This window comes from Arvicanthis niloticus, chromosome 8 (assembly GCF_011762505.2).
Source record: "Arvicanthis niloticus isolate mArvNil1 chromosome 8, mArvNil1.pat.X, whole genome shotgun sequence".
Taxonomy (NCBI): Eukaryota; Metazoa; Chordata; class Mammalia; order Rodentia; family Muridae; genus Arvicanthis; species Arvicanthis niloticus.
In genome coordinates, this window is record NC_047665.1 from 14,621,050 (window position 1) to 14,639,599 (window position 18,550).

An 18,550-nucleotide genomic window follows, 5' to 3' on the forward strand; every position below is an offset into this window, starting at 1 on the left:
GGGAATTGGTCCCCAGGCTTTAGATGTGGCCAGTGTGCACTGTACTGCTGAATTACAGCTCACGCAGCTGTTTTGGAAGTAGTTTTTGTAGTTTCTGTGTTCCAAGGAGTTCGTCTGTTTTGCCTATGCTACCTAATTTGTTGGTGTATAAATATTCAGTGTTCTCTTGCAGTCTTTTTTTTTTTTTTTTTTTTTTTTTCTTTTCCTTGGGGCCAGTGGTAGTGTCTTTACTTCCGTGTAATTTACGTAAGTAATCTTTTAGTCTTCTCCCTTTATCTTGGTGAATCTAGGTAAGAGCTGGTTGATTCTCACTGGTGTTACTGGATTAGGTATACACATTTTACCCTCTCTCCAAATAATATGGAAGGAATCCTGATTTGATGGGAAACAAGCTCAGAGATACAAAGGGGTGTGCTAGCCCATTAGGTGGCATTCGAGGGATACAGGGAGTCAAGGAAAGGCCCTCCTTCTCTTGCCCAAACTTCTCAGAGCTCAGCCTTGTGCATCATTTCCTAGGAGCTGTGTTTGTTGTTTGAGACTGGGTCTCTACTTAGGATCTGAAGGTCACTGAACCCCCTGGAAGTGCCTGTCTTTACTTTTCCAATGTTGTGACCATAGGCATGTAGGCATGCGCCACTGCATCCTGTTTTTCTTGTATCCGTTCTGGGAATCTGAACTCAGGTCTTGGTGCTTACACAGCAAGCCCTTTACTGACTGAGCTACCTCCTCAGCTCCTCTTACTTATTTTTAATAGGTATAAAATTTGTCATATAGTACATCATGAGGCCATACATGGGTGAAAAAAGGCAAAAGAGCACATTTTAAAAGTCATGCTAAATACAGCTGGAAGCAGTTTGGGAGCTTTTGATGAATTTGTAGCATTTGTTCTAGGTAAAAGTCAACCACATAGTGTTCACCAGTGGCTTCTAGGCACCCAGTGTCCTTCATTCTTTCTGGGTGGAGCCTCTGTGGCTGCCCTCAGGAAATGCCACTTAGTATGCCAGGTAACCATAAGCTCTGTTTATGCTTCTGTGCTCACTGGAAGGATGTGTTGGTGTGTTTTCCAGTGACTTTTCCATCAGTGGGAGTCACCTGCCTCCATAGTCTGCCCTTTCTGCTGCCTGTTCACTAAGACTAGAGAGTGTCAGAGTCGAGCCATCTTCATTTTCTGGTGTGGTTGTTAGACACCTGTTGGTGTTGCAGGTTGCATCCTTCGGTTCCGTCTGCACTCCCTAAATGGCGTTTGGCTATAAACATCAGTGCCAGCCGCTCTCTCCCAAGCCAAGTTTCTGAGCATGTTTTCAGGGCCCTGGAAGCACTCTCTGGAGGGACACACTGGTCACTATCCTTCAACCTTGCCCTGACCTCCTGAAGCTGAGTGGGGCAAGTGGTTATAGTCCAGCTTAGGGTTCTCCAGGCTTCCCTGTATGTTCTGTCCCCAGCTACCACTAGAGAAGGTTGTGTCACTGCCTCCTAAACTCGTCCTTACCCTCCCAGGGTGATGATGGGGGTGGTCCTCGCCGAGGCAGACTTGCTGGATGAATGGCACAGTCACTGGTCCCCGTGGTGAGCATCTGCAACTGTGTGTGACTCCCACTGCAGATTCATGTTTGAGGAGGGCAGTTCTGCAGCCCTTTCTCCCCTCCCTCTCCAAGGACCACTGTCCTCTATAGTTCCACTGGTCCTGGTTCCCAGCCGTGAGCAAGAGCTGCTCCTGAGCTTATGGATGGAGGGTGCTAAGGGAGACTGAACGAGAGAGGGATAACAGTCTGTCTCCTCCCGTTCCAGCTGTGTCGGGGTAGAAGAGGAAGAGGCACCAGATATCGACATTTACCACTGCCCGAACTGCGAGAAAACCCATGGCAAGTCCACACGTAAGTACCTCAGCCCACGAGGAACTTCAGGGTCACAGCCCTATGGCTCTGGTGCTGTGGGCCCCTCCAGCTCAGCTGACTGTCTTATGGTTTACTCTTGCCCTCAGAGGCAGCCATGCAGACTCCACCATCCCCAGGGTCTTGCCAGGGCCACACTTAGCATCTATAGTGGGCAGCCCATGGGCTAGTCCATGTTAAGTGTGGGCTTGGGGCTCAGATAATAAAAGGGGTGTTCAAGGCCCCCAGCTCAGCCAAGTCCCACACGTGTGTTTGTGTGTGGTTCTTCTGTCCACCATCTAGGAGCTTGGTTTATCCCACAACACCCCTACAGGAAGTCCAGAGGGCCTGGCTTTCCCACAGTGCCTGCTGCTGGGTATCCAATGTTTCTCCTTCCTATCCTTGTTCTTTGGGCCCTGCTATGCAGCAGGTGCAGGCTCAGCTCATACTGTGCACTTTCATCTAAGTGGGCTTTGAGCTCCAATGCTGAGCCCTAGTTACAAGTAGAAGGCAGAGATGTAGCCAATGGGAACACAGGAACTGGACCTGTGCATGTGTTCCCGTGTGTGTGTGTGTGTGTGTGTGTGTGTGTGTGTGTGTGTGTGTATGTCTGACCCTGTCCCGGGGCTCCTGCCTATTCTGGTGTGAGAAGTGCTCACATACACTTCAAGTTCTCTGTTCACATCCCATGCCTAAGGCTGCAGGGTCGGCCTGGGGCATCTGGATGGGGACTGTGACCCACTCCCATCTAGTCACTATGTCACTCTCCTTTCAGGAGAATCTCACTCCGGTGCTCAATGTAAGTTGAGAGGCCGTGTCCCCTGGCTCCATGGACTAAGTCCTGTGAACATAGAGAGATGAAGATGAGAGAGATGCAAATAGTGGGGTGGGGCAGTGAGGCAGGGATGCAGGCAATGGGAGAGACACAGGCACCAGGGGACTCCAGTACCAGGGTTACTCAGTTAACAGGGGGACATTGGCAGTGGGGGGTCACACTCCTGTTCAGCGGACCAAGGCTTATCTAAGATGCCGAGGACATTGGAGCCTGGTGTGGCTCCTGGTGAGGCTGGTTCCAGGAGGGCTAGGCTCTCCAGGTCCTGGGCTCTCTGCTGTCTCATGGCTCTTCTAGGGCCGGGCTTATGTGCACGGCTGGAATGGTGAGGCCACTCTGGTTTCTGGTCAGGCCCTAGCACATCCTTAGCATCTGGCTGTGTTGCCAGATGGTCATCCAGGACTCTAAGGCACCTTCCAGACCTCCCAGACCCAGAGTGCTTATGATCAGAGTGTCTCGAGGTGGGTGAGCTGGGCTACTGATGATGCAGACAGGAAGGAGTATTCTTGCTCTCCTGGCACCTTGTTAAGCTCAGGGTCTTCTTTATCTTTATATCAGAAATGAGACAAACATGGAGAGCTTCCACCAGGACTTGGAGCTGGTCTCTGGGGCCTGGGAGGCTGGGTCAGGGCAGAGCAGGGTTGGACCCCCAGCAGGCATGTTCTTAAGGAGGATGGGGGTAAAGCAGTGTGTGCTCATCCCAGGGGCCCTAATGAGGATGGTCTGGAAGATGCTAGAGTCACACTACCCTGGATGGTTCATGCCACAGGGGCACCTGGGAGTCATTTCTAAGGAGACTCCAGATTCTCAGAGAGGAAGAAGTTGGAAACTGGCTGGAGTCTCTCCTGGCAGTCATAGATGTTTCAAGGGGTTCTGGCTTGGGGGCCCTTAACTGAATCTGCCCGGAGTAGAGGGAAGGTGTGATGTGGGTTGGAGCAGGTTACATCAGTGGCCAACAGTTTGATTTTTGGAGGAGGGAGGAGGTTGGGCATCTTCAGAAACAGCATTTGACTGTGTTAACGGCCTATCTGCTGGGGAAGGCCTATACACTGCATCACCAAACCCTGCCCCTGGGCCTGGGTGGGCAGAGGGTTTGAGCAGAGGCTGCACAGCCTGGAAGAGCCAGCTCCGGGGGAGTGATTGTGCATAGGGTGCCTGTGTTCTTACCTGTCTGCCACCGTAAATGTTTGTTTTCTATTTTTGCCTTTGTGACCAATGCCACAGGCTGTGCAGCTTAAATAGCAGGATATTTATTATGTGCCTTCTGAGGATCGAGAAGTCCAGAATCAAGTGCTAGCGTCTATGGCATCTTCTTGTAGGGTGGAAGGGTGGGGAAGCCTCCTGTGGTCTCTGTCCCCATCCAGAGGACTTCAGTTTCATGACTTTGTCCTCTAAGGTGCCCCACCTCCTAATCACCTTGAGGACTGAGGTTTCCAATATATGGATTTAGGGCATAGACTTCAGTCAGAGCAAGCTTATGCTTGTGTGGACCTGTGTGTGTGTGTGTGTGTGTGTGTCCACTTGCATGTGTGTTACAGCAGGCTGTGTAAACACTGGGGTTTAGACTCTCACTGCTGTTTTTGAGAGACCTGGACTCTTTCAGCCACTGTGGTACAAAGTTTTCAGATCTGAGCGGAGGCAGCACTCTAAGGAATGGCTGCCTGAGATGCTGGCTCCAGTCTCACTTCAAGCTCCCAAGTCCCAGTGACAAGACTCACTTCCATGGTCCTGGAGCGTTCCGACCCTCTTGAACCTTTGTGTCCTCTCCCTTTGTGTCCCTTTCACCCTGGTCTGAGGCAGGTGCCATGTACTTTCTCTTCATTAAGCAGCTGTGGTATGGGTTCTAAGTAAGGCTAAAATCCCAAACCTTACACAGTCTCTGTGTGTTCTTTGAGGTGATTTTGGCCTATGGGTCTTGGTCAACGTTTGAGACAGGTTTATTTGATTGACAAAAAATTTGGACATGCTTGGCAAGTGCCTTCTGTGGTAGAGACCAGAGACATGGCATAGTTCTGCAGCCGCAACACAGAGCACATGTGTGTAGAGTGTCTTCACCTTGCTTAAGTGTACTTACCACTCCGCATCCCTGGCTCAGGCCACCACTGTCATGCTCACTGTGGGGTCAGGGTGAGACCCAGGTGTCCCCAGCACCGCCCTTTGTTGCTCAGAGGGCTACATGACATCTTCATGACAACTGCTTGACATCCCTATACCTTGGCCACCATTATGGGTCAGTTCATGGGAGGTGGGGAAAGAGTGAATTGGGCGGGGGAGGTCCTGGCAGGAAGGTGGCAGTTCTTCATATGGAAGCCAAGCAGCCTGTGGGCTGTGTTGGTGAGCTTCCTAGCTTCCTTGCTAAGCCCTGTGATGCCTGCCTGGGTTGTAAGTGTAAGGGCCTCCAAAGTTGGGTGGAAGCTGCACTTGGAACAGGTCCACCTTCCATCTCCTCCACAGTCAAGAAAAAGCGGACGTGGCACAAACATGGCCCTGGGCAAACGCCGGACGTGAAGCCAGTGCAGAACGGCAGCCAGTTGTTCATCAAGGAGCTGCGGAGCCGAACCTTCCCCAGGTTGGTGACCTTCCTCAGGTGGGCAAACCTTCCAAGGTGGTCGGGTCTCCTGTTGGGATCTAGGCAGTGCTGTCTAAGGCATGGACCCACCTGCTGAAACCTTGCATCTCCCTCCATCTTCCGGTCACTGCACCAAGGCTATGTGTTCACTCAGTCCACATGCCTTTCATTGGGACTGCCTTTTCCAGGAGAGCAAAAAGCAGGAACCTGCAGTGTAGGCAGGAGCTCCAGGCCTTCTGCAGACAGGTCACCTCTCCCCTCTCCCTTCTCAACACCTCTTGAGGACACATATTGGGCTATTGGTGACTTTTCTTCTCTGGATAGAAATTTTCTCTTTCCATCCTAGTGTCCAGCCACCTGCCTCATGCTCTTGTCACCTGGTAGAGGCCCCTACCTTTCTTCTACTTCCTGCATCCTTGTTCTGTCTGAGGTCTGGCAAAGGAGTGGGCAGACAGGGGCCTCTGTGGGAAAGGCAAGTTAGGGAAGCTGTCCCGCGTCACCTACAGTTGAGAGGTTGGTTCTGTTTGTCTGACCGAAATCTTTATTTCTCCCTTACTTTGGAAGGATAGTATCACTGGGCAGAGAGTTCCCAGTCGGTGGGTTTCTGTTGATGTTTAATGTGAACCCTCACACGAGCAGCTGAGCTTAGGTTTGTCCTTGCTCCTCTGAGCAGAGAGCCTCCCGTTCAGCTCCTCTGACCTCCCTGAGATGTAGTCACCTGTGTAAAGCTGAGTAGCTTTTGATACATTCACAGACGTGTGCCTCTTCCCTAGTCAAGTTCAGAGCCTTTAACCCCCAACACCCAAGGAAATCCTGCCAACTTCTTCCCACAGGCCTGAGAAACCGCCGGCACCTTTACCTGCTGGACCCACTTTCTCATGTGTAAATCTGCTTCCTGGGACTTGTTCCTAGAAGTAGTCTCACCCGGTATTGGGGTGGCTTCTTTTATTTCGATTATTTTCAAGGCCCACCTCATTGTACCATTTGTCAGGACTTGGTTCTCTTTTTGGCTGAATAGACTCCCATTGTCTGGCTGGACCACTTGCTGTGTGTATCGCTCAGCTGATGGCTGGACCACTTGCTGTGTGTATCGCTCAGCTGATGGCCGTTTGGGCTGTTTCCTGTTTCTGTTTTTATATTTTTATTTTTTAGCTACTATGAATAATTGTGGTCTAAATATTTATGTGCATGTTTTTGTGTGGTCATATGTTTTCATTTCTCAGTGTGGAGCCGCTGGGTCAGATGGAAATTCCGTGTTTAATTGTCTGAGAACTGCCAGGCTGCTTTGCAAGGCAGCTGCATCATGTGACATTCCCGAGCCGTGGTGGAGGGGATTCTCTCAGTCTGTGGCTCTCCTTACTGTGGATGTGAAGTGGTCTCATGTTTTGACTTGCATGTCTCTGATGACTGAAGATGATGTGCAGTTTGTCGCTTACATGTGAGCTTTTGGATTCTCTTCCTAGAGAAATCTACTGAGATCTTTGCCGCATACACTGCATGTGTGCACCTGCATTTGGAGACCAGAGAATTACCTTAGTGTTATCAGGCATGATCTTCCTCCTCCTCTTCTTCTTCCTCCTCCTCCTTCCCTTCTTCTTCTTTCTGAGACAGGGTTTCCCCAGCCTTTGCCTCACACTTTAAATATTTTTAAATTATATTTACATATCTATTTGAGTATACATGCATTTGTGTGCATAAACAGCCCTGGTGGCAGGCACTTTTATCTGCTGAGCCTCCAACTGATTCTGCCTCATGCTTTAAAAAAACTCTTAGATTCATTTATTTTATGTGTATGAGTGTTTTCCCTTTATGTATGTATGTATGCATGTATGTATGTGTGTATGTGCACCACATATATGTCCAGTGCTCATGGAGTCAGAAGAATCAATCTCCTGGAGCTGGAATTCTGAATGGTTGTGAGCCACCATATGGTTGCTGGGAACTGAACTCAGGACCTCTGGAAGAGCAATCAGTGCTCTTAACCTGTGAGCCATCCCTCCAGCTCACCTCACACCTTTTAAAATAATCTTTTTTGTTGTTGACTTGTAAAAATTCTTTACATATTTTAATGACTTTTAAAAATTAAATGTGTGTTTGTGTCTGTGCTCAGAAATGCAGGTGCTTGTGTAGTACAGGGAAGGGCACTGGGTGCCCCGGAGCTGGAGGGAGCTGGAGTCCCAACATCTGTCAGCTGTTGAACCCTCCCTCGGCTCTTCTTTATGTGTGCTGGAGGCGTGCTCTTTATGCAAGATTGGCAGGTATTTCCTGCCCCATCCGCCTCTCTTTTGACTTTTTTGATGGCAGCTTTTGAAGCAGAAAGCCCTTTTGATGTCTTGGTTTATCTAATCTTTCATTTGTTTCTTGTGCTCTTGTTACAATCTAAAACCTTTACCAAATCCAAGGTCGTGAAGATTTATCTTCCTGTTTTCTCCTAAAAGTTTTGTAGTGTTAGCTTTAGTTTATACTTTGATACGTTTTGAGTTAATTTTTGTTATGGAATGGAGTAGAAAAAAATCTAACTTCATTTTGTGTGTGTCTGTGTGTGTGTGTGTGTGTGTGTGTGTGTGTGTAGCTTTCTATTTGTTCCAATATCACTTGTTGAAAACACTACCTTTGCTTGCATGGTCTTGGCACCTCTGTTGGAATCATTTGTTTGTAAGTGTCCACATTTGTGTCTGGACAGAATTCTAGGTGCCGGTATGTGTTTGTCCTTGTGCCAGGACTACACTTGACTCCTGTATTCAATTTTGAAGTCAAGATCTGTAAATCTTAAACCTTTGCTCTTCATTTTCTGGCTCCTTCATGTGCTCTACGTGGATTTTAAGACCCGCTTGTGAGTTTCTACAGGAAACTTACCTGGGATTCAGCAAGATATGGTAGAAGGGTTTGTTTTTGCTCTTCTCCATGGGGGCAGGGAGTATGTGAGGAAGTGAGAGATAGTGAGGATAGTGTTTGTCTGCCTGCCTCTGCCTCTGCTGTGGTGGTGAAGGTGGCCAGCGTGCAGGAGCACAGCAGAGCTTTTCTGACCCTCATCACTGTGGTCCCTGACCTTCTTGTCCCTATTATAGTTATCAGTGGACCCATGTGCCCTGCTCCCAGTGGTGTATTCCTAGAATCAGCACCACAGACTTGCCTACAGCTGTCTCAGTGATAACTGTCAGGGTGCTGCTACAGGCCAACCTCCAGGAGCCTGGGAGGCATGTGGCCAGGGATACTGAAGCCTCCAACCCACCATCTCTCCATAGTGCTGAAGATGTGGTGTCCCGTGTGCCGGGCAGCCAGCTCACTGTGGGCTACATGGAGGAGCATGGCTTCACTGAGCCCATCCTTGTCCCCAAGAAAGATGGCTTGGGCTTGGCTGTCCCTGCCCCAACATTCTACGTGAGTGACGTGGAGAACTATGTGGGTAAGTACTACCCTTTGCATGTCTTGTACAAGCCTGGGGTAGGGGGGTATTGGGGTAAAGAACCGTGCTGAGTATTTAATCCCAGTACCCTGGGCTTATCCTTGACCTGATGAGAGCAGGTGAGGCACAAGGATGTATAACCAAACCTGGAGCCACAGTCACCAGTCACCATCCTGTGGCTGTTCCTGTCTGTCCCTTCACAGGCACTACAGGCACGAATGGCCACACTCTCCATTTTTAAATGAGTGCTGGGCATCTGAGTTCAGAATATGAGCTCAGATAAGTACTGTGCTTTACCTAACGCTCCATTTCCCTGACTTTCATGAAGGGTTATTGGGGCGTGGGGTTGGGGGAGGGGAAGCAGCCACCTCACTGAGTAGCTCTGGCTGGCCTGGAATTCTATGTAGACCAAGCTGGCCTTGAACTCACAGAGCTCTGTCTGCCTCTGCCATCACACCCAGCACACAGAACATTTCAAACACAGACAATGAAGGAAACAGACAGACAACCTGTTGGCTGCACACCCACCAGCCTTGTGTTGACTTTCCTCTCCCTGAGCCTCTTCCCCACAGTGTCTTAAAACCTAATCTTTGCTTACAACTTTCTCATGAACTTCACTGCGAGCTGAACATGGTTTGATCCGTCCCTGCACCACATTGGTGACAATTTCCTGACAGAGTCACAGGGTGTCTACTAACATTGCCACATGATCTTGTTATCAACAAATATGGTGGGCCGCATTCCTGGCTTCCCTGAGACACAGGTGGTTATGGGCTGCAGGTTAGATACGCTTATACTTTGACTTCATTTTCCCCAGTCTCCACAACTGTTTAGAGTTGTGAAGGATTGCCATGTGACCCGAGTTTACATTCCCAGAACCCACATAAAAAGCTAATGTGTAAGTGTGCATTATAATCCCAGCACCCCTGCTGGGAAATGGAAGCCAGGGACAAGGGAATCACCCAGCAGCTCACAGGCCAGCTAGTCTGGAGTATGTAACAGTAAAGAATAAAGAAACCTTGCCCAAATCAAGCAGACCAGAAGGTATGGACTAACTCCTGAAAGTTGTCTTCTGACCTCCACACTCACATGTATACATGCATGCACAGATGCACATACTTGTATACACACACACACCTATTTACATGAGCAAGGCCCTGGGTTTTATCTCCAGAAATAATTTTTTTAATTTATTTTTATTTTTTTAGTTTTTCGAGACAGGGTTTCTCTGTGTAGCCCTGGCTGTCCTAGAACTTGCTGTATAGACCAGGTTGACCTCAAACTCAGAGATCCTCCTGCCTCTGCCTCCTGAGTGCTGGGATTAAAGGTGTGTGCTACCACCACATAGCAAAAAATTCTTCACATTTGGTCATTTGACTCAGAATTTAAACAGGACCCATGGGTAGCATTTGGTTTGTATGTCCCTTACATCTTCTGTGGCAGCCTCAAGCCTCTGCCATTCTGTCATATGGGTGGAGCCTGCAGAATTTCTCAGGTCCAGGATGTGATTGGTTGTCAGTGTCCCTGCTATGACATCCAGCTTCTCACTGTGTCCTGGGTGTTTTCCTGAGAGCTCCAGCTTGTAGACCTGGTTCTCTCACGGATTTGTGGCTCTCCCTTCCCAGCAGGTGTGTCTCCATCTTTGAAGACACCTACCATCCCTAATACATACCTGTAATGTTGCTGCCTTGGTCAGTGGGGCCTGCTGTCCAGGATTCTTGTCCCCAGATGTTCCAACAGTTCTGCCTTGTGTCTGAGCAGCCACTGTGGACCCTGACAGGGGGCACCTTTGTCTGTCCATTCTGTGTTATTTCCTCCTGTCTTGGTTGTGAACCTTCTGTAAAGACTTTTCTATCCTTAGTTATTTGACAAGCCTCAACTTTTCCTCATCAGCTACAGAAAGGGCATGATAAGTGTTTTCCCGAGTAGTCACCAACTGATCAGTTACAACAGCGAGTTGGTGCTTGTATTAGTTTTCCTCTATTGGCAAGCTATCACTATAATAAAATATTTGAGACAAATAATTTATAAAGAGGGAGGGGTATTTGAATTCATGACTTTAGAGCCACCAGTTCATAGTCATGTCCCCAAAGTTTGGGGTCTCTGGCAAGATTATGTGTGATAGAGCAAACTGCTCATAACATGAGTCAGGAAGCAAAAGGAAAACCAGGTCCTACAGTCCCCCAGGGACCTCCCCATGACCAGGTCCTACAGTCCCCCAGGGACCTCCCCATGACCAGGTCCTACAGTCCCCCAGGGACCTCCCCATGACCAGGTCCTACAGTCCCCCAGGGACCTCCCCATGACCAGGTCCTACAGTCCCCCAGGGACCTCCCCATGGCCTAGCATCTTCCTACTAGACCCCACTTACTAAAGGTTCCACTACTTCCAAATGGCAGCACAAGCTGGGACCAACTCTCTATGTATTCATAGCAAACAAGTGGCCTTAAAATGCAAGTGTCTTGGCTTTTAATTTTAATATTATTCTGTAAGTACTTATGCTAAGATGTCCATCATTATCTGAAGCTCAAGTTGATTAGGCATCTGTATCCTTATTTGCTGATGTGGCCTTTCTAGCTGAGGTGAGATTCACCACTTCACAGTGTCACTGGGTCCAGGAAAGCAGCATCAGTCACTCCGAATCCACAGCACTTAAAGGTGGGAAACACAGGCTCAGCGAGACAGGCTCAGGGGGTGGGGGAGGCACTGCCATGTGCAAAGGCAGCTGAGGACAGGTAAGTGTTCACCCCACCATGTCCTCCAGGGAGGCCATAGCACTTTCCTGGCATGCTCATGTCCTAATTCCTCCTCAGGGCCAGAGAGGAGCGTGGATGTGACAGACGTTACCAAGCAGAAAGACTGCAAAATGAAGTTGAAAGAATTTGTGGACTATTACTATAGCACGAACCGCAAGCGTGTTCTCAATGTGACCAACCTTGAATTCTCAGACACCAGGTGACAGGCTACTCTGGGTTGGGGCTGGGTGGGTTTGGCTCGAGGCCACTGTCACCAGCCTGGCATTCTAGGTTGGTGTTGGGCCATCCTGCTATGAGGGCTGCAAGCGCTGCCTTGGGTCGTGCTCTGGGTCCTGGGGCTATGAAGCCTGGTTTGGGGTTCTGCCTTGGTGTGGGGACTGTGAAGCATTGCTTGGGGTTTTGCTCTGGGTGGCAGCTGCAAGGCCTGGCAGGCAGTCCTACTCTGCATGGCCTGCTACTGTCCTGTGTGCTGCCCAGAAGTCACCAGGTGGGCTTGGTTCTTCTTTCTCTTAAAACACACTGAACAGCTCAGATGAGATAAGAGCCAAAGGAATGCACACACTTGCAGAGAAAGCCGCTGGGGTAGCATGGACAAGTCCCTTCCAGATGCACGTGCTCCTCAATCACACTAATGCTCTGCTGAGATGGTACACTGACATTTACACACAACTGTGACATGGAAACCTGCGGATATGTGACACACAAACATGAACACACAACACATCGACACACTCATGACACAGACCATGTACACGCCCACTCACACTCAGTACACTCATGGATGCCTGTCTTAGTTAGGGTTCACACACACCCACTCACACTCAGTACACTCATGGATGCCTGTCTTAGTTAGGGTTCACACACACCCACTCACACTCAGTACACTCATGGATGCCTGTCTTAGTTAGGGTTCGCACACACCCACTCACACTCAGTACACTCATGGATGCCTGTGGACAAACTAAGACACAGCATAATGACACACTCTCATGACACACTGGGACAACCCATGGATACAACCGTATCATGACACACTCATAGAATGAGATGTACACACACTCGGGATAGACGCATTCAGAACACTCTGAGGACACAGCACCGGCATAGCCAGGATACCTACAGTATATTCATTGCGTGCACACACAGCCCCCTTTGACAGTCCACAACCACAGAAACTCTCAGCACATGTGACACTCACATCACACACAACACTCCCATCACATGCTCCCCACCACATGTGCTGACACCCTGGCATGCACATGAGTACTCACCTACACAGAACTGTACTGCAGGGCGGCTCCGTACCTCCCCTAAGCCTATCCATGGCCTCAGCCTATGAGGCCACACATACATGTCCCAGCTGGTCCCAGGTGTTATCATTGACATGCCTATGGGACTGTGTGGGGTCATTCATGCTCAAGCTCTATCATATCCTGAGGCTGGGGCAACAGGACGAGGCTGTGGTTCTTGGTGAAGTTTTCATGGAGATGGAGAGTCCCCTCCACAGGTTGGGAGAGGCAGCAAGGCTGAGGTCACACATGTGAAGATCTGGGAGCACAGACAGGGAGAGGAGCCTGGGCCTGGGGTCTGATACCTTTATGGGTCCTAGGCCTCGTCCAACTGCATTAAAAGCCTATGAGGGTTTTTAATTGGTTTGTTTATTAGAGGAAGGCATGAGTTCTCTGGGGGTGACTGAGAGGGGGTCTCCAGGACAGTTGTGCATCATGCACACCAAATGTGGGGGCCAGGAAAGTTGGACATGGAAGGTGCATGTCCCACAGAGAAATGGTCTCCAAGTGCAGAATTTGTATGTGTCGTATTGAGGATGTGGAAGGGCTTTAGGAGCTAAAGTCAGGGTGTCAGAGTCCCACCCACAGGCGTGGGAAAAGCCAGCTTATATGTAAGACGGACACAGAGGAGCACGCTATATGGAGCTACCCCAGACAGCCCGGTCATATGAATGTGGTAGAGACTCACAGGGCCACAGGAGTTCAGCTAAGTGCAGAGGTGTGAGAGGCCCTGTTTGGCCTGAGGCAGCGAGGACATTCACATCTGGTTCTGTCGCTGCATGAGGGCTGCAGACATCTCACTAAGCCCCAGGTGTATTGCTTTACTCTACATTGCTGTGATAAAACAACATGACCAAAAGCAAGTTGGAGAGGAGAGGGTTTATTTCATTTTCTAGTTCATGTAGGGAAGTCAGGGAGGGAATCTGGAGGAGGTAGCAACACCATGGGAAAATGCTTACTGGCTTGCCTCCCATGGCTTGACCTAGTTTTTTATTACATCCCAGGAGCATCTGCCCAGGGGTGGCACCAGAATCCATAGTGGCCTGGGTCTTCCCATATTGGTTATTAGTCAAGAAAATGCCCTCCAGGCTTGTCTACAGACCAGTCTGATACAGACGTCTTTCCAGTTGGGGTTCTCTTCTCAGATGACTCTGGCTTATGTCAAGTTGGAAGAAACCAACCAGCACACCAGGTCACTTATGCCTTTTCCCACCTTCCTTGAAAGGGAGGTTGCTGATTTGACAGCAACTAAATGTGTCTCTGGACTGCCTGTGTTTTGCCCTGGAGAGAGGTGGCCTTTCTTCAAGCGGCACACAAGGCACTGTGTGTGAGAAACATTTCTTCTGAGAGTCTTGTGGTGCCCACCCCAGCGGGCCACTTTAAGGTTCTCCAAGACCTTTTTCTCACCCCTTTTGCTGGGGGTGAAGACAATCATCTGTAGCCTTTGCAGCCCCACTCAGAGGCTGGGCTCACCCCACCCTGTGCAGCCCTTCCTTTGCTCCCCTAGGAAGTGAGGTGTCTGCCCAGGGCTTGCAGATTTACGAGGTGGAATGTGGAAGGAGCCTCGCACTGTTCTACCTTAGAATGCATTAAAAATGGGAGCCCTGGGCCCCGTCCTCCTGACTGCTCTTCCTTTTATGGCCCTAGAATGTCCAGCTTTGTGGAGCCACCTGACATTGTGAAGAAACTGTCGTGGGTGGAAAACTACTGGCCCGATGATGCACTGCTGGCCAAGCCCAAGGTGACCAAGTACTGCCTGATCTGTGTGAAGGACAGCTACACTGACTTCCACATTGACTCTGGAGGTGCCTCAGCCTGGTACCATGTTCTCAAGGTGAGCCACACCCCTTAAGACATACTCTTGTCTCCAGGACTACAGTCCTTCCAAGCCCTGTCTGTGGCCAGCAAGTCACCCACTTCCTGTATTGGGAGACACTAGGATGGCCAGTTCTGGGACAGTAAGCCAAGGAGATGTGTATGAAGAGCATCTGGGACCAGTGACATACATGTGTCTGTATGTCACTGTAGGGCTCATTAACAATTAGGGAAGGCCACTGGGTCACCTAGTGCCCAGAGTAGAGTGCAGAGGTTCTGGGAAGACTTCCCAGAAACCACTCTGGAGTCAGAGGCAAGATGGTGGCTACCTGAGCCAGCAGGGAGGGTTGGGGGCTCACCCCTGAGGCAAAAAAGAAACTAAGACAACAGGATGTATGTAACAACAGAAGCCCTGAGTTCTGGCTCTGCCAGCTGCAAACTACACTTCTCCAGACCAGCTCTGGCTCGAGCTTGGGTGGTGGCCTCACATGCCCACTCTGGTCCTGTGAGGCTTTGAGCAAGCCATCATGTGACTGTCCTGGAACATGAGAATGAGGCCGTTTCTGTTTGGGGTAGAGCCTGGCCTGGGCTTCACATAGCCACCTGGGAAATGGTGACTTTCCTTTTATCCAGTCTGGAAGCCCAGAAGCTCTGGAGAACAGAGATACTAAGGACCTGCTGGGTGGGAGTTTGCGTTTTTTCTTATTACCCCCTGAGCACACAAGGAATTTGTAGTGTAATGGAATAATAATGTGTGCACTGCTCCTGACAAAATTGGTTCACACACCTAGAGCCTTCCAGAACGCAAGGCTGTATTGCAAGTGGCAGTGGTGAGCCTGACAGGGTGAATTTTAAGTCAGTACCTATCACTGGGCCCAGCAGATTGTGATAGGCTCCACACCAGGCCCATCGTCCCCGGCACCTAGTGGGCTCTGCTACCTGTCTCTGTGCCCCAGCTCCTAGTGGGCTGTATCCCCTAATCAAGAGTCCCTAACACCTTGTAGACTTTACTCTGCTCCCTAATGTCACCAGAGTCTTGAGGGCTCTGCTTCTGTCCTCATGATCCCAGTACCTATGGCTTCTCCCCCACCTACCATCCCCAGAAACCTAGTGGGCTCTGCCCTTGCCCCAGAGTCCTCAGCACCCAGTGGGCTCTGCTCTCAATTCCAGTATCCTCAGCACCTAGTAGGCTCTACCCCCACCCCAGCATCCTCAGCACCCAGCAGATTATTGTCCACTTGAGCAGCCCCAGCATCAGGTGGGCTCTGTCCCACATCCCTGGGGTTTCGGCTCTGCCAGTGAGTTCTTTTGGCAGGGGGAGAAGATCTTCTATCTCATCCGGCCAGCCTCAGCCAACATCTCTCTGTATGAGCGCTGGCGGTCAGCCTCCAACCACAGCGAGATGTTCTTCGCCGACCAGGTGGACAAGTGCTATAAGTGCACTGTCAAGCAGGGCCAGACCCTCTTCATCCCCTCAGGTGAGTGTGCTGCACACGTCCAGGGCCCATTCCTCAAGCCACAGTCCCCTGACAGGATGTCCTGCTGTCCCTAGCTGGGCCTGCCCAGTCAGCACCAGCTACAGGGCTGTGTAGCCAGCCAGCCAGCTTTGGTGTGGAAGACCTGACTCAGTCAGTAGCTCTAGAGGAGAAGGGCGGTTGTTTACCCCTAAGGACCGCTTCAGCTAGTGCAATGTAAAACACTAGGCTGCCAGCTTCTCCCGGGAGGATGAGCAGTCCACTCTAAAAGACTTCTTCCCTCTGATGTAACTTGACCACGTTTTTGAGACCGAAGCATGGACCCCACTGTACCATCTGGTAGCCGATCCACATCTGGTTTCCTAGTGATTATGTATGGGCTTTTCCACGTAAAATCAGGATCCAAGTGAGGCCGCAGAACATGACTGAACTCAGCCTCTGACTGGCTTTAGGGTCTCTCCTTCCTTGAAGGGGTCCTTATTACTTTGGGAGGCCTTATGGCTTTTCTGGAGTTCAGCTCCACCTCCATCCCCTGGGATAACTTAGAGACAAATCTCAGCCCCTGGGGAGAATGACAGTCTCAGCACTGTCTCTTCTGACCCCTGTGGACAGGTCTGAGATTTGGGCTCCCTCTCAAGTCTCAGTGCTGCCCCAGGGTGTCAGCATGTCCTCTCCCTGAGGTGTCAGCATGTCCTCTTGGCACCTAGGCCTCAGTTTTTATTTGTCTGGTACTGGAGTGTTGAACAGCCTATGTTACCTCAGACACACTCCCTCCTCCACCTCTCTCAGAGGTTCCTACCTGGCCTGAGCAGGTAGGAAAAGTAAGGGAATGCCTGAGATGATAGAGCTGGAGTCCGGGTTCAGTGGGGGAGGGGAAAGCTGGCACAGGAGCAAGGTAGAAGCTAGTGACAGCTTTGTGTGTCTCTCCCAGGCTGGATATATGCCACGCTCACCCCCGTGGACTGCCTGGCCTTCGCTGGACATTTCCTCCACAGCCTCAGTGTGGAGATGCAGATGAGGTAGGTAGCTTCTACAGTGCTGTCCAGCCTTGGACCAGGTTGCCTAATGGGCACCTTGGCCAGACTCCTGGACTCAGCCTATGGGTTGTTATGCTGACATCTGTATGTCAAGGGGAAGAGGGGGGAGGTTCCATGCTCTCTGGGTTAGGGCTAGCACAGCAGTGGTTTGGGATTATGAAGGCTGTTGTCACCTTTCCTGGACCATGACCGGCCTCTCTGTTAACTATAACCCACTGCTTCTTCCCATGGTGGCTATCACTTTGGGTGACATCAGGCCCAGTGGGGAAGCCTGAGCTGGCTCAGTAGCCTGGACTCTCCCTTGCGTGGTCTGTTTGAGCTCCTGCACTGACCGATTCTTTCCTGTGGCTTCCAGGGCATACGAGGTGGAAAGGAGGTTAAAACTAGGCAGCCTGACTCAGTTTCCCAACTTTGAAACTGCCTGCTGGTACATGGGGAAGCACCTATTGGAAGCGTTCAAAGGTACCTGTCACTCCAGGTTGGATGACTTGAGCCTGCAACCCTGGTCTAAGGGATACTATGGCCCTTTGTGAACTTTGATTATGGCCCCTTAGGACACAGGCATAAGAAGGTACCTGGGGGGTTGGTGTAAGCTCTGACACACTAAGACAGGGCTCGGGGTTCCTGGACAGAGGGGAGAGAGAACTGACCTGTTCAGGGTCCTGTTAGGTAAGCTTCATGTGAGATGGGAGGAGATGGGAGGTCAGCCTTTCCCCTGCAGGGCAGGTGCCAGGTGGGTGGGCACCCCAGATTCCAAGGAGAACCGTTGGCAGTTGGGCAAGTGGTCTAGGGCAATGGCCTCTGGAAGGCCTCTTGCTGGGGCAGGCTCATCAGCCACCACACTAACCTATTGTGTCCTTCCCAGGTTCTCACAAGTCTGGGAAACAGCTGCCCCCACACTTAGTTCAAGGAGCTAAAATTCTCAATGGTGCTTTTAGGTCATGGACAAAGAAGCAGGTAGGAAGCAGCTCACTCGTGTATTTGTCTGAGGGAACAGGGATGGGTGGGAAAGATATCAAGCGTGTGTCCTATGGAACACGTAGTAGACACTCCCTCCAGGCTGGTCTGAGCTGGCCTGCTAACACTGACCTGATTCCCTGAGGTGTGTTGGACAGATGGAGGTTGCTTGGGTTGGCCTGGGGTCATTGGCCCCAGGGCAGATTCCTTCTGGAGTTTTGGCAAGGACAGCTTTCTGTTAACCTGGAAAGGGCAGAGAGAGGCCCAGGAGGCAGCTGGTGCAGTAGCCACACACATCTGGATCTGGACAGCAAGTGGTAGGGATACAGTTGTGACTCTCGCCACTCTGCAGCCATGCAGCCTGGTGTGGATGTAGCCCCTCAGCTAACAACTTGCTTTGTAATCTGGGGACCTCTTTCTTTCCTTGTCTTTTTCCAAGATCCTGTGCACTGGTTTCTCCCAGCCTGTGGAAGCTGTTTCTCAGACAAAGACCACAGGATGCCAGCTTCCCATTTGCTTTCTCTTCTTACCTAGGTTGTGGCT

At 50.5% G+C, this 18,550-nt stretch overlaps 1 protein-coding gene across 2 annotated transcripts in view; it reads left to right on the forward strand.

Moving 5' to 3' along the window:
• Phf2 (PHD finger protein 2) overlaps window positions 1–18,550 on the forward strand; it is a 70,618-nt gene that overhangs the window by 33,172 nt on the left and 18,896 nt on the right. Inside the window, exons 1-10 of one of the 2 annotated variants that reach the window (XM_076939067.1) lie at window positions 1,490–1,566; window positions 1,789–1,874; window positions 5,158–5,272; window positions 8,518–8,678; window positions 11,492–11,633; window positions 14,371–14,557; window positions 15,854–16,016; window positions 16,945–17,032; window positions 17,406–17,512; window positions 17,916–18,007. In XM_076939067.1, the coding sequence (XP_076795182.1) occupies window positions 1,502–1,566; window positions 1,789–1,874; window positions 5,158–5,272; window positions 8,518–8,678; window positions 11,492–11,633; window positions 14,371–14,557; window positions 15,854–16,016; window positions 16,945–17,032; window positions 17,406–17,512; window positions 17,916–18,007 (1,206 nt within the window). In that variant the 5' untranslated portion in view covers window positions 1,490–1,501. Of the gene's footprint in view, window positions 1–1,489; window positions 1,567–1,788; window positions 1,875–5,157; window positions 5,273–8,517; window positions 8,679–11,491; window positions 11,634–14,370; window positions 14,558–15,853; window positions 16,017–16,944; window positions 17,033–17,405; window positions 17,513–17,915; window positions 18,008–18,550 lie in introns of those variants that run through there. The other variant, XM_034510044.2, reaches the window with a different exon arrangement.